The sequence below is a fragment of the Heptranchias perlo genome, chromosome 13 (genome assembly GCF_035084215.1).
Source record: "Heptranchias perlo isolate sHepPer1 chromosome 13, sHepPer1.hap1, whole genome shotgun sequence".
Lineage (NCBI taxonomy): Eukaryota > Metazoa > Chordata > Chondrichthyes > Hexanchiformes > Hexanchidae > Heptranchias > Heptranchias perlo.
In genome coordinates, this window is record NC_090337.1 from 23,197,330 (window position 1) to 23,210,274 (window position 12,945).

Sequence of the window (12,945 nt, forward strand, 5' to 3'; positions counted from 1 at the left end):
GAAGACAGTCACCATCCACGGCAGCAACGCTGTGCTGTGGTGGGATCTGCAGGTGCACAAGAGAGAGGTGCACAACACAGATCTGGCGAACAGAGTGGAAAACAGCAGACAGGAGAGCAACAGAGGGGCCGAAGTCGCAGGAGGCACTACCCACTTGAGAGAGTCTACAGACACAGAGGCTCAGCTTCCTTGACCTATCTGAACAGCAGTACTTCCGTAGGCTCAGAGTGACCCAGCAGACACTGGAAAAAATTAAAAATTAAATCCTCCAGCCCGCTCCCATCACCACCTTCCCCCACCCCCGCCTTGCACAAAACAGTCCTGCAACCAAGCATACACCCATTGCACATTCCCCAATGGGTCCGGTCATGTACTGACATTCACAATGAAGCAACTGACAGGGCGAGTTGGCACTTGGGACGCAATAATGGGCAAGACGGGGAAGTGGTGCAAATCATTAAATTTTATGTGCCATTATAAAAAAAGGAAACTTAACAACATAACATTTTGTAAAACACCCATGTGCATACACTTGGTGAATTACAATAGCTTTCTCTTACACTTCCTACCGCTTCTACGTAGTGCATTCCGTGTGGCTTCAGCAGGGGTAGAGGCAGGCTGCTCAGATCCCGGCCCTGACTGCTGAGATGCACTTGGCCTACGACCTCTGGGTTTTGGAGCCCCTGAGGGCCCCACCAAAGACTGCTCCACCTGCAGCCGTGCAGGGGCAGACTCAGCCATCGGGAGATGAGACAGCATGTCAGGTACTGGCTGGGGCAGGGCGGGGAACAACGGGTGAGAAGTGTGAGCGTTTTGAGTGGAGTTCCCACTTCCATGTCCCCTTTCGCCATCATCCCTCTCCTGGGTGAGGGCCACATCACTCCCACCACTCTGCTGGGGAGCAGCTTGGTACAGATTAGTGGTGCGTTGTAAGGTCACGGATAAGATATCTGTCATCCTGTTTAAGGTGGCAGATATCTCCTGCATAGCCTCATTTGAGAGCCATGCTTGAAGCTCCATGGAGGCGGCCACTCTATCCATGCCAGACATTCTCACAATTACCTGTGACACCATTCCACTAATGTTCAAGCTGGACTCCTCCATCCTCCAGCTATTGTGGAGATTGTGATTGGAACGTCTGCCAGTACCTCCCAAAGTTGCTGCTGTACCTCTAACATTTTCCTTTTCAAGGATGGCTCTGGGTTCAGCATCTGTGTCCAGCTGAGCAGAGCTTGGAGAGGAGTGCGCCCTCCCGACATGGACTCTCCACAGCTGTCCCTGCCACCTGTGTCTGCTCGTGCTCGCTTGTGAATTATGAATCACCAGGTAAAAACCCAACTAACTGTCCAACTGGACCCATTGAAGTGCGAGTATTTGCGCTGATGCATGGCTGTATGTCCTGTGATGGTGCACCCTCAGAAGGAACGGGGACTTTTGAGGAATAGTCGTCAGGCATGTGCACAGACTGTTGCTCTACGTGTGAAGCCCCTAGAAGATAAAGGAAACGGAAATGAATTAGTCCTGGCAAAGTAACAATCTTGACTTCTCAGGCTTCTCATAGTTCAGTCATTGATGAAATAAAGTCAGCATGTGTGTCAGAAATATTTTTAATTCTGTCACCAAGCATCTGCGAGTTCCCAGTCTCTCCATCTTCGATTGATAGGAATGCAGATGTGCCACTAATCTCCATGGCGTCCTCCTCTGCACCTGTGAGCTGCACAATTTGTGGAGGGCTACCTCCTGTCCTCTCCAGCTCCCTTGCGTTTTGCACTCTCTTCTCCTATAAGGGGCGAAAGAACAGACCTGTGAGTGACTTAAGGTCATGTATTCACCCGATGGATGCAGTGCATTTGGTGAGGGTGGCTATCAGACAGATGCATCACATTGCATAAGGATTAGGGTGAGTCGTAACGGCGAACATATAAATGGGGAGGTGAGGAAGTGCATAGAAAGTGAAGGATGGTTGTTGTTGAAACTTAAGTGGGTGTGAGGAGTGATGTGATGGAGAATGTTTGGCAAGACAGAGTGAGAGGAGGTGTGTTTGTACATCACAGGATGTAGGTGATTCAGCAACTGTACTCACTTTTCCTGACCTGGTTAGGTCATTAAACTGCTTCCTGCACTGCATCGAAGAATGGGTTACAATGATCCTGCTGCTCACCTCCTCAGCCACCTCTAACACGCCATCTTCCTCCCATTGCTGGGGAAAATTATTTCCCTCCTGCTCCTGACTGCACCCAGCAGTAAGTCAAGGGAATCATCATTAAATTTGGATGCTGGCAATGCTCGTCCTGAATCCATCATCACTAACCATCCTCTCCTTCCAAAACCTCCTAGCTCCTCCAAATTTCATTTTTGCATTGGCCCTTTAAATGATTGATTTGAAATCGCGTCATGTGGGTACGCATCAAGCCCGTTGTCGCAGCTTGGAGACGCGAAACCCGGAAGGAAAAATTTAATTGAAAATCAAGTTAAAATTGGACATTCCAACCCATAATTGCCCCCACTCGGAATCTGCATTTGTGTTAGTAATAGGGCCAACATCTCTTCGTAGTTAAAAAAAGCCTTGCTCCCTGATTACTTTTTGCACATTATTTTGAAAGGCTGGTTCTTACCTTTTTGTCTGTGTTAGAGTTTTTCTTCATTGCTCTGATGAAGTCCCGCCTACTTTTAATGTGTTGTTCATACTCCTCAAAACTATTGCTACCTTCCTCCAGTAGAATGTGTGGAACATGAGGCTCTTGTGGAACAGAAAAGGACAAAATACACAATTTTACAGTGCCTCTAAAAAAAATTCTGTCATGTATCTTACATTTTCAGAGTAATTCATTTTTCATCCCCTTTCCACAGGAACTATTTGAAAGGTCAAATTCTGAAACATCACGCTCACCGGAAAGTTCAGATTTACCTGATGCATCCACATCTGTGCACTGATGTTAAATGTTTATTCTAATTAGAAATGATCCCACTTCTTGGATAGTTGAGCCTAAGAAAGTTGGAACCACTCCAATAACAAACAAAATGTTGGCCAATATAGGAGCCTCTCTAATTCCATGCCTTATTAATGTAAAGAATTAGATATAGTAGGTATGGTATTTGTTTAAAGTAGGACTGCATTAGAAAAATTAACAAAAGTAGGTTTTTTCCAGAGGAAGTTCTTATATTGAATAATTATTTTCTAATTTAATTTGCACAGGGCCACTTTCTTCATGATCAATTTTTTTTAATTAATAAGGGAGAAAAGCCAATACAGTTATGGAACTCTAAAGAGCATGGGCTTGATAGAGAACAATTAGCATGATTTTAGAAGTAATAGATTATGCCTTACAAACATACTGAAATTGTTTGACGAGGTAACTGGGCTAATGAGTGAGGATTAGCCAGTAGATGTGGCATACTTGGATTTTCGAAAGGCCTCGAACAAAGTTACTCATGTGAAACTAATAGGAAAGGTTAAGGTCCATGGAATAAATGACAAATTATCAAGATGAACTGAGAATTGGCTTTGCAACAGAAAACAAAGAGTGACAATAAATGGAAGATGCTTCACCTGGGAAAAATGAACCAGTGGTGTTTTACAGGGATTTGTCTGGGACCTCTGCTATTCTCAATATTTGTGAATGATATGAAACAGGGTTAGTAACATTTTTTACTGCAAGTAGTAACATTTTTTCTGTTGACATTTAGCTATGTGGGTAGTGGGTAGGAAGGAGATCGATTATATTCAGTGTGTCTTTGGCCTGCTATGTAGACGGTCTGAGATATGGCAGACGGATTTTATGGTAGATATGTTATAGAATGTGAATAAAAGTAGGGTAATGCATATAGGAACAGGTAACATTAAAGGCAATCGTTATTTTACCACTGATGTTAAAATAATGCTGATCGGAAAATCTAGGCTCAAAATGTAGTAGGCAAGAACCCACCCCATGAGCAAACATTAAGTGCCTTCCATTAAAGGGAAGGCACCATTAATGAGTCATTGGGAGCCACCCAAACTGACTTTTAAACATAACAAACTAACAAAGAGTAACTTAACTTACAAAATTGAATTAAAATAGTACGTTTGGGGAAAACAAAACAAAGGTTCCACATGGTGCCCACCAATCATGGAAGACATCCAGTGAGCCAGTTGATACCATATATTTGTTTTCAAGGGTCAACTAGGCACAAACTAGAGCTTGAAACATTGTCTGGTGATGCTATGCAACCTGAATTGTGCATGGCAGACTTTGCCAGGACCAGACCCCAAAAGGGTCCAGTTTTCGAGATAAACTGGTAGAACTGTGGGATTTTTTTATCGTTCATGGGATGTGGGAGTCGCTGGTGAGGCCAGCATTTATTGCCCATCCCTAATTGCCCTTGAGAAGGTGGTGGTGAGCCGCCTTCTTGAACCGCTGCAGTCCGTGAGGTGAAGGTTCTCCCACAGTGCTGTTAGGAAGGGAGTTCCAGGATTTTGACCCAGCGACGATGAAGGAACGGCGATATATTTCCAAGTCAGGATGGTGTGTGACTTGGAGGGGAACGTGCAGGTGGTGTTGTTCCCATGTGCCTGCTGCCCTTGTCCTTTTAGGTGGTAGAGGTCGTGGGTTTGGGAGGTGCTGTCGAAGAAGCCATGGCGAGTTGCTGCAGTGCATCCTGTGGATGGTACACACTGCAGCCACAGTGCGCCGGTGGTGAAGGGAGTGAATGTTTAGGGTGGTGGATGGGGTGCCAATCAAGCGGGATGCTTTGTCCTGGATGGTGTTGAGCTTCTTGAGTGTTGTTGGAGCTGCACTCATCCGGGCAAGTGGAGAGTATTCCATCACACTCCTGACTTGTGCCTTGTAGATGGTGGAAAGGCTTTGGGGATTCAGGAGGTGAGTCACTCACCGCAGAATACCAGCCTCTGACCTGCTCTTGTAGCCACAGTATTTATGTGGCTGGTCCAGTTAAGTTTCTGGTCAATGGTGACCCCAGGATGTTGATGGTGGGGGATTCGGCGATGGTAATGCCATTGAATGACAAGGGGAGGTGGTTAGACTCTCTCTTGTTGGAGATGGTCATTGCCTGGCACTTGTCTGGCGCGAATGTTACTTGCCACTTATCAGCCCAAGCCTGGATGTTGTCCAGGTCTTGCTGCATGCAGGCACGGACTGCTTCATTATCTGAGGGGTTGCGAATGGAACTGAACACTGTGCAATCATCAGCGAACATCCCCATTTCTGACCTTATGATGGAGGGAAGGTCATTGATGAAGCAGCTGAAGATGGTTGGGCCTAGGACACTGCCCTGAGGAACTCCTGCAGCAATGTCCTGGGGCTGAGATGATTGGCCTGCAACAACCACTACCATCTTCCTTTGTGCTATGTATGATTCCTGCCACTGGAGAATTTTCCCCCTGATTCCCATTGACTTCAATTTTATGAGGGCTCCTTGGTGCCACACTCGGTCAAATGCTGCTTTGATGTCAAGGGCAGTCACTCTCACCTCACCTCTCGAATTCAGCTCTTTTGTCCATGTTTGGACCAAGGCTGTAATGAGGTCTGGAGCCGAGTGGTCCTGGCGGAACCCAAACTGAGCATCGGTGAGCAGGTTATTGGTGAGTAAGTGCCGCTTGATAGCACTGTCGACGGCACCTTCCATCACTTTGCTGATGATTGAGAGTAGGCTGATGGCGGTAATTGGCCAGATTGGATTTGTCCTGCTTTTTGTGGACAGGACATACCTGGGCAATTTTCCACATTGTCGGGTAGATGCCAGTGTTGAAGCTGTACTGGAACAGTTTGGCTAGAGGCGCAGCTAGTTCTGGAGCACAAGCCTTCAGCACTACAGCCGGGATGCTGTCGGGGCCCATAGCCTTTGCTGTATCCAGTGCACTCAGCCGTTTCTTGATATCACGTGTAGTGAATCGAATTGGCTGAGGACTGGCTTCTGTGATGGTGGGGATATCGGGAGGAGGCCGAGATGGATCATCCACTCAGCACTTCTGGCTGAAGATGGTTGCACTCACGTGCTGGACTCCGCCATCATTGAGGAATGGGATGTTTACAGAGCCTCCTCCTCCCGTTAGTTATTTAATTGTCCACCACCATTCACGACTGGATGTGGCAGGACTGCAGAGCTTTGATCTGATCCGTTGGTTGTGGAATCGCTTAGCTCTGTCTATAGCATGTTGCTTCCGCTGTTTAGCATGCATGTAGTCCTGAGTTATAGCTTCACCAGGTTGGCACCTCATTTTTAGGTACACCTGGTGCTGCTCCTGGCATGCTCTTCTACACTCCTCATTGAACCAGGGTTAATCCCCTGGATTGTTGGTAATGGTAGAGTGAGGAATATGCCGGGCCATGAGGTTACAGATTGTGCTGGAATACAATTCTGCTGCAGCTGATGGCCCACAGCACCTGATGGATGCCCAGTTTTGAGCTGCTAGATCTGTTCTGAATCTATTCCATTTAGCACGGTGATAGTGCCACACAACACATTGGACGGTATCCTCAGTGCGAAGACGGGACTTCATCTCCACGAGGACTGTGCGGTGGTCACTCCTACCAATACTGTCATGGCCAGATGCATCTGCGACAGGTAGATTGGTGAGGACGAGGTCAAGTAGGTTTTTCCCTCGTGTTGGTTCACTCACCATCTGCCGCAGGCCCAGTCTGGCAGCTATGTCCTTCAGGACTCGGCCAGCTCGGTCAGTAGTGGTGCTACCAAGCCACTCTTGGTGGTGGACATTGAAGTCCCCCACCCACAGTACATTCTGGGATGGAGCAAAGCTCAACCCCACTTGGATACATTGGGGTAAATTTTAACCCCCAAGAACAGGTGGGTTGGTGGAGGGTGGGAGGTTAAAATAACGGGTTTTTTGGAGTGGGACCATGTCCCGGATCCAACTCATCCACTCCTGGGCCTAACCCAGGCAGGTTTGTGTGCGTGCGGACAGCAGACATTAGGAAGTCCCGCCCCCCACCTAAAGCTGGCGGGCTGGTACTTAAAAGAGCAAAGTACCTCATTGAGATACTTGAGGCACTTAATATTTTGTATATTGGAACATTAAAATGAATTTAACCTTACCTGTTCAGGTTTCCCATCGCTTCTGAATCACGTCAGGTGAAAGCAGGCGGGAAGGGCTGGATCCATGAGGTGAGTGCCTTTATTGCATTGCTTGTGGGCCCGGAGGGAGCAGGAGGGCTTCAACCAGGCCCAACAAGCTCACCTGGCCGACAGGAACCCCGTGATTGCCAGCCCCCCAACCATGGTGTATTCCCTCCCCCTCCCCCATGGTGGACCTTCACCTACCTTTGACTCTTCACCTACTGTCGACTCTTCACCTGACCTCCAGCAATCCCTGATCTTCTTCCCCAGACACCTGATCTCTTCCCCAGACCCCTGATCTCTTCCCCAGAACCCCCAATCTCTTCCCCGGCTCTCCCGATCTCTTCCCCGGCCCCCCGATTGCTTCCCAGTCCCCTGAACTCCTTCCCAGCCCCCCAATCTTCTCCCCGGCCTACGATCCCTCCTTCCCTCCCTCCGTCCAATCCCTGGCAGTGGCCTGCTACAGCAGGCCTTCCTGCCCAACAGCCAGCCAGCCTGTCAATCAGGTTATCTGCTGGGTGCGAAATGTAAGTTAAATTTATTGGTGATTGTGATCCGCCCACTTATTTTTCCAGGTTTCGCACCCGAAAATCTTTCACTCAACTCCTTTCCCAGCTCGGAGTTAAAATTTATCCCTTTGTGTTCGGGTCGGACACCCGTTTTACACCCCGTCCGATTTTATGCTCCATTAAAATCAATCAAGTGTAAAATCGGGCGGGGTGTAAAATCGTACAAGGTGTAAAACTGGCGTCCTACCTGAACTCGCCTCATTCCTGTCAGGCAGTAAAAATGATCCCCTCAGTCTCAAATTCAGAATGCAACATTTTGCACACACTCACAGGCATTATAACAAGGGTATTATTGAAGTGAGTCCTATCAATCACACAAAACAAAAGATAAAGCTTACCGCTTGGATGTAAAATGATTTTGAGGTTCCTGTCATACTGGTGTTTCTCTGCCAATGTGATGTATACAGTTGAGGCAGACCGGGCAATAGGATCTGCATCAGCCCGGAGTGCATGTGTGGGACTCTCCACACCTACAAAACAAGAGAAATTAAAAATTGAGGAAATCGGAGTGAGATTTTGAGGCCTGCTGTCCAGCAGAAATGGGGCGGTAGTACTGCAAAAATGACTCACCACCCCGTTCCTACCATCGCTGTTGCCACCGCGATCTTTCCCCGGGCTTACAACTGAGCGGCTGGAGTGCCTGCCTGAGTCAGGCGGTAGGCTCTTTTAATATGCAAATCGTGGTCCTATGATACATGTAAAACCCCGTTTGCCATTTTCGTATAGTACTGGATGGAACACGCGAAACACACACTCTGCTCAGTATCAGTTGGTGATCCAGCTGAAGAGGAGCCCACCAGGTAAGTTTTACTGTATTTTTGTAGGGCCGCAAAACCAGCATGGGCCTCTGCCCCTCCGGGTCAGCCCCCACACAGGCCTACCTTCTTCCGGCCCCAGAGGCCGGCTGGGCTGTCCGATATCGCGGTGGCCTGGAATTGGCAGGGTGCCCTGGGGCGCTCATTTTCCACCATCCTGCCAAATGCTAATGCTTGCTCAGTCGGTCTAAAATGAAACCTTGTCTATTAGGAAGGTGGTGAGCTGTGATCTGAGCTACTTACATTCTTGCTAGCGTGCTCGTTCCTTTTTTCTGACCCTGAGTGCCTCCCTGACATTCTTCAAGCAGTATTTAACTGGTCCATTTTAGTTTCTCTTCCCCCCCCCCCCCATTAAAATAATTGAGTTTTACTGTAAGAGCAATCTCTTGTATATTCAATTAGATCTGCACTTTTACAGCCCAATACTTAAATTTATTGACAAAAACAATATCGCCCTTATTATTATTCAGAACCTCACTGCACTCTGCTTACACACTGAGTGATTTACTGCATTAGGGCTCAGATTGTATGGAAACTCTTTAGATTCCTTCTGTCAGAAGTAATTGTGTTTAATACAGAAACTGCAGAAATCAATCTGCTAGATTGACTTAAACTATTGATTATTTCTACATCCATTTGTCTGCCTTGAATATTTTATAAAGATAGTGAAAAATTACATGGTCTGGAAAAAAACAGAATTTCTTCCAGCTAAATTAAATTTTATTTAGTTTCTTAGCGTGTTTTACAATGATAGATCCTTAACCCTTTAATTTCCTCACTGACCCACAGCATTTTCATTAAGGCTTTAAAATTACAGCGTTTACTCCAAACATTTGAAATATATATTATAGCCATTTCACCTCTGTGTTCAGGGAAAGCAAATCAAATACTGGAAAGCATTGTATGAAACATGGATCCTCTTCCTTCAGTGAGATAAAACAAGTCTCATGGCAACAAGCTGTATGGTGCCAAAGCTGCCAACCCCTATCATATATTTTGAGGGAAGGGAAGAGAGCGAGAGAGAAAGAGAGTGAATGTGTGTGAGAGAGAGAGAGCAAAACTTCTTCTTCAGATACTTTTTAAAACTTCATTCATAACTTGGTTTGCATTTTTTAATCAGTTTTCTTAAGTTTTGTAAGAATTGCTTTAAAATATTAAGTCTGAATGTTAATCTTGCTCAATACCTTTAAACTACCTGAAATAAAATAGGCAAGACTCTTTCTCCCAATTAACTAAAGCTCAGGCATCAAATATGTTACATTTAGAAACTGTTATATTTAGAAACTGTGTTGTTTCTATCCTTTGGTTCTAAAAGTCACATGAGGCAGCGTTGAAACCTGGAAATTTATTGGGAAAAGGTGTAGATAATTCTAGACATTCATTTGTTTTCCTTTCCAAACCATTCTATGTTTCCAAAGCAACCCATACATCCAAGTTTCTTTGCTGTTAAAAATGGTTCCATATTAAACATTGCTGCTACTTTCAGCTCTTGCAACACAATTCAGATGGGTTTATCACAGCCTCTGCTGTGCTCTGAAATTAACCTATTTTCTGTACAGGAAGTAGACTGGTTTTAGAGCAAGAAAAAAGAACTGGGCTATCCCTGCCACCCAGTAGTGACTGTTTACTCTCCTGCTCTGATTTTGGTTTGCTTTCTTTCTTCCATCTTTTCATATTCATTTTTGGCATTTTGATGTTGCTGTGGGTAATTCAAATTCTGATCCCTGGTGGTTTAGCGTGGATGGGCGGACTAGTCAGTACTAGAATGCATCCAAGTGGCTGGAAGTTTAAGAAAAACAGCCGGCTTTCAGCAGCTTCATTACTCTGATTGTGGATACCAGGGATTGTTATTGTTGGACATCCAAATGCTCCTAAATACTCATCATTACTGGCACTAGAGCTGCTTTTGATAACCAGAATAATTAGAAAAACGTTGACTACAGTCATTTACGATGCAGACAATTGTAATAGTAGTAATGTTGTAATCCCCCATTACAATTCATTTGGGGTTTGTATTTACTTTTATTTAATGCGTGTGATTACCTTTGAACTTATCATGTTTTTCTCTTAATTTTTTTAAAGGTGTAAAAGACCTCATTGCAAATCAACTGCTGGCTAATATAGGTTTCACCCCCTTGATGCTTAGTAACTGTTGTAACTGTTTCAGTTGTTCAGGTACCTTATATCAGCTCGCACAAATAAATAAAAGGATTACTGTAAGAAAATAGCAATGTCCACCTAAAGGATTCCACCTCTTACACAATTTTTATAATAGCTTTTGATAGTAGAAATGGACCTGATCCAGTGAGTGTTCAATTAAAAGATGCACTGTATCAGGTGAGAATGGTAAATATCGATAATAAAAGACTTTAAAAGGTTCCATACTATGAAATCTCTTACCTGCTAGGAGACAGGGGCCTCGCACTAGCATCTCAAAGCTAAACTCATATGGTATTGGGTTGATTACTTGTTCAGTGAAGATCTCCGGTAAACTGCGGTGTCCGGTAGTTGAGGACTTCTCTGGTTTAAACCCTCCTGCTCCAAAGCAACCAGTAGAGCTAAAACTGTCAATTTATGAAAAGTTGGGGAAAAAGACATATGCAAATTCAGATCAAAATAAAATAATTCAAAAGCAGAATAAAACAAAAGTCAGCTAACAATCCCAGTGTCTTTCCAAGTACAGCATCAGTCTCCCAAACACATGGGGCATGATTTTTACTCCGAGCCAGGTACCCCATGCCACCCCAGATATTCGTGTGGGGAACTCGGAAGCGAATTGAGTGCATCGCAATCTGCACACAGAAGGGAGAAAGAGAGAGATCATTGGGCTTGTAAAAAATCAGAGGTGGGGCGGGGGGGGGTCATGGTCGACATCGGTGGGGAGTGGTCAGCCAGCAGTGGGGATCGGTCGGGGGGGCGGGGTCAGCCAGCGACAACATCGGGGGAGGATTCAGCAATCATCGGAGATTGTGGGGGGGGGGGGGGGGCGATCAGCCAGCAACGGAAATTGGTTGGGGGGGGGGGTGGTGTCAGCCAGCAATGGAGTTGGGGGGGCGTCCAGCCAACAACGATCAGGGGGAATGGTCCACGAGCAACGACATGGGGGGTACAGCAAACAACAGAGATGGGGGTGGGGTTCCAGCATCGGGGCGGGGGGAGGCGGCCGATCGCGGGGTTCCTGTCGCCCAGGCGAGCTTGCTGGGCCTGGATGAAGCACTCCTGCTCCTCTGGGCCCACATGCAGTGCAATAGAGGCACTCACCTCATGGATCCAGCCCTTCCCTCCTGCTTTCACTTGACGTGATTCGGAAGCGATGGGAAACCCGAACAGGTAAGGTTAAATTCATTTTAATGTTCCAATACACATAATATTAAGTAGTTCAAGTATCTCAATGAGGTACATTGCCCTTTTAAGTATCGGCCCGTCAGCTTTAAGTGGGGGCAGGACTTCCTGGTGTCTGCTCTTCACACGCACACAAACCTGCCTGGGTTAGACCCAGAAGTGGGCAAGATGGAGCCAGGATGCGGTCCAGCTCCAAAAATCCCCGTTATTTTAACCTCCCACCCGCCCCCAACTCACCTGTTCTTGGGAGTTAAAATTTACACTCTGGTCATGATGGTGGCTGTTGATGGTTGGTTAAAATTCCTGATTTGGTCATGTCAGAATTAATAATGATTGCTGTTTCTGATATATGACCAATGATGGTCCAAACTAAACTGCATTGGGGTCTAAACATAAATGGTGCTAAACTGGGCCATGTAGCGCCGAAACAATGGCCTCTCCGACATCCAAGATGGCGTCTTGGATGCGCATGCACGTTTCCTGCGTGACGTGCGCCAGACGCCATCATGGTATAGGAGTTAGCGCAGACGCAAATACTGGACGCTGGAAGCATGTAAAGTAGGGAGAAAATGGCTCCAATCAGTGTGCAATGCTGATTTAAAGTGATACACACAATTTTTGACCTTAACACTCAACTCAACGCACAGTCTTATCCCCGACCATCTAAACGTTTCTTACAGTGCCTGACGGACCCCCCCCACTACTGCTATTTAAAGGGCCATGCAGGTGTTGCAGGTTAGTTGCTCGATTATTGCTTCTGGCTGCTGGAGGAGTAGGAAGTGTTTTTTGAAGCTCCCTATTCTTATTGAGAATTCCTACACTACTTTTGAGAGTGCTTTGGCAGGTATTGCCTTACGGGTTGGAAAGTTACAACCCTGGTGGAACAACATTCCTGCCAACCATGGGCTGTCTGCTAGGGCTCCCGTTGGGCATTGAGCATGACTGGGAGCATGTAGAGAGGCCATGCCCAGCAGGTCAAGCTGCGAGGAGATGGAGGACGAGGAGGTGCAGGGCACTGAGCAGGAAGCCCTACCCAATGAGGGCCTTCCAGGATCAATTCTCTTACCTCAACATGAACGAGGAGGATTGCATCCAACGCCTGAGGTTCACCAAGGAAGCTGTCACTGAGATCTGTCAACTGGTGC

The 12,945-nt window shown here is 46.4% G+C and overlaps 1 protein-coding gene across 3 annotated transcripts in view; it reads right to left on the reverse strand.

Moving 5' to 3' along the window:
- vwa5b2 (von Willebrand factor A domain containing 5B2) overlaps positions 1 to 12,945 on the reverse strand; it is a 121,234-nt gene that overhangs the window by 43,311 nt on the left and 64,978 nt on the right. For all 3 annotated transcript variants that reach the window (XM_067995153.1, XM_067995151.1, XM_067995152.1), the window contains exons 5-7: positions 10,859 to 11,022; positions 7,982 to 8,113; positions 2,616 to 2,740 (exon numbers count right to left, since the gene is read on the reverse strand). In XM_067995153.1, the coding sequence (XP_067851254.1) occupies positions 2,616 to 2,740; positions 7,982 to 8,113; positions 10,859 to 11,022 (421 nt within the window). The remainder of the gene's footprint in view (positions 1 to 2,615; positions 2,741 to 7,981; positions 8,114 to 10,858; positions 11,023 to 12,945) is intronic.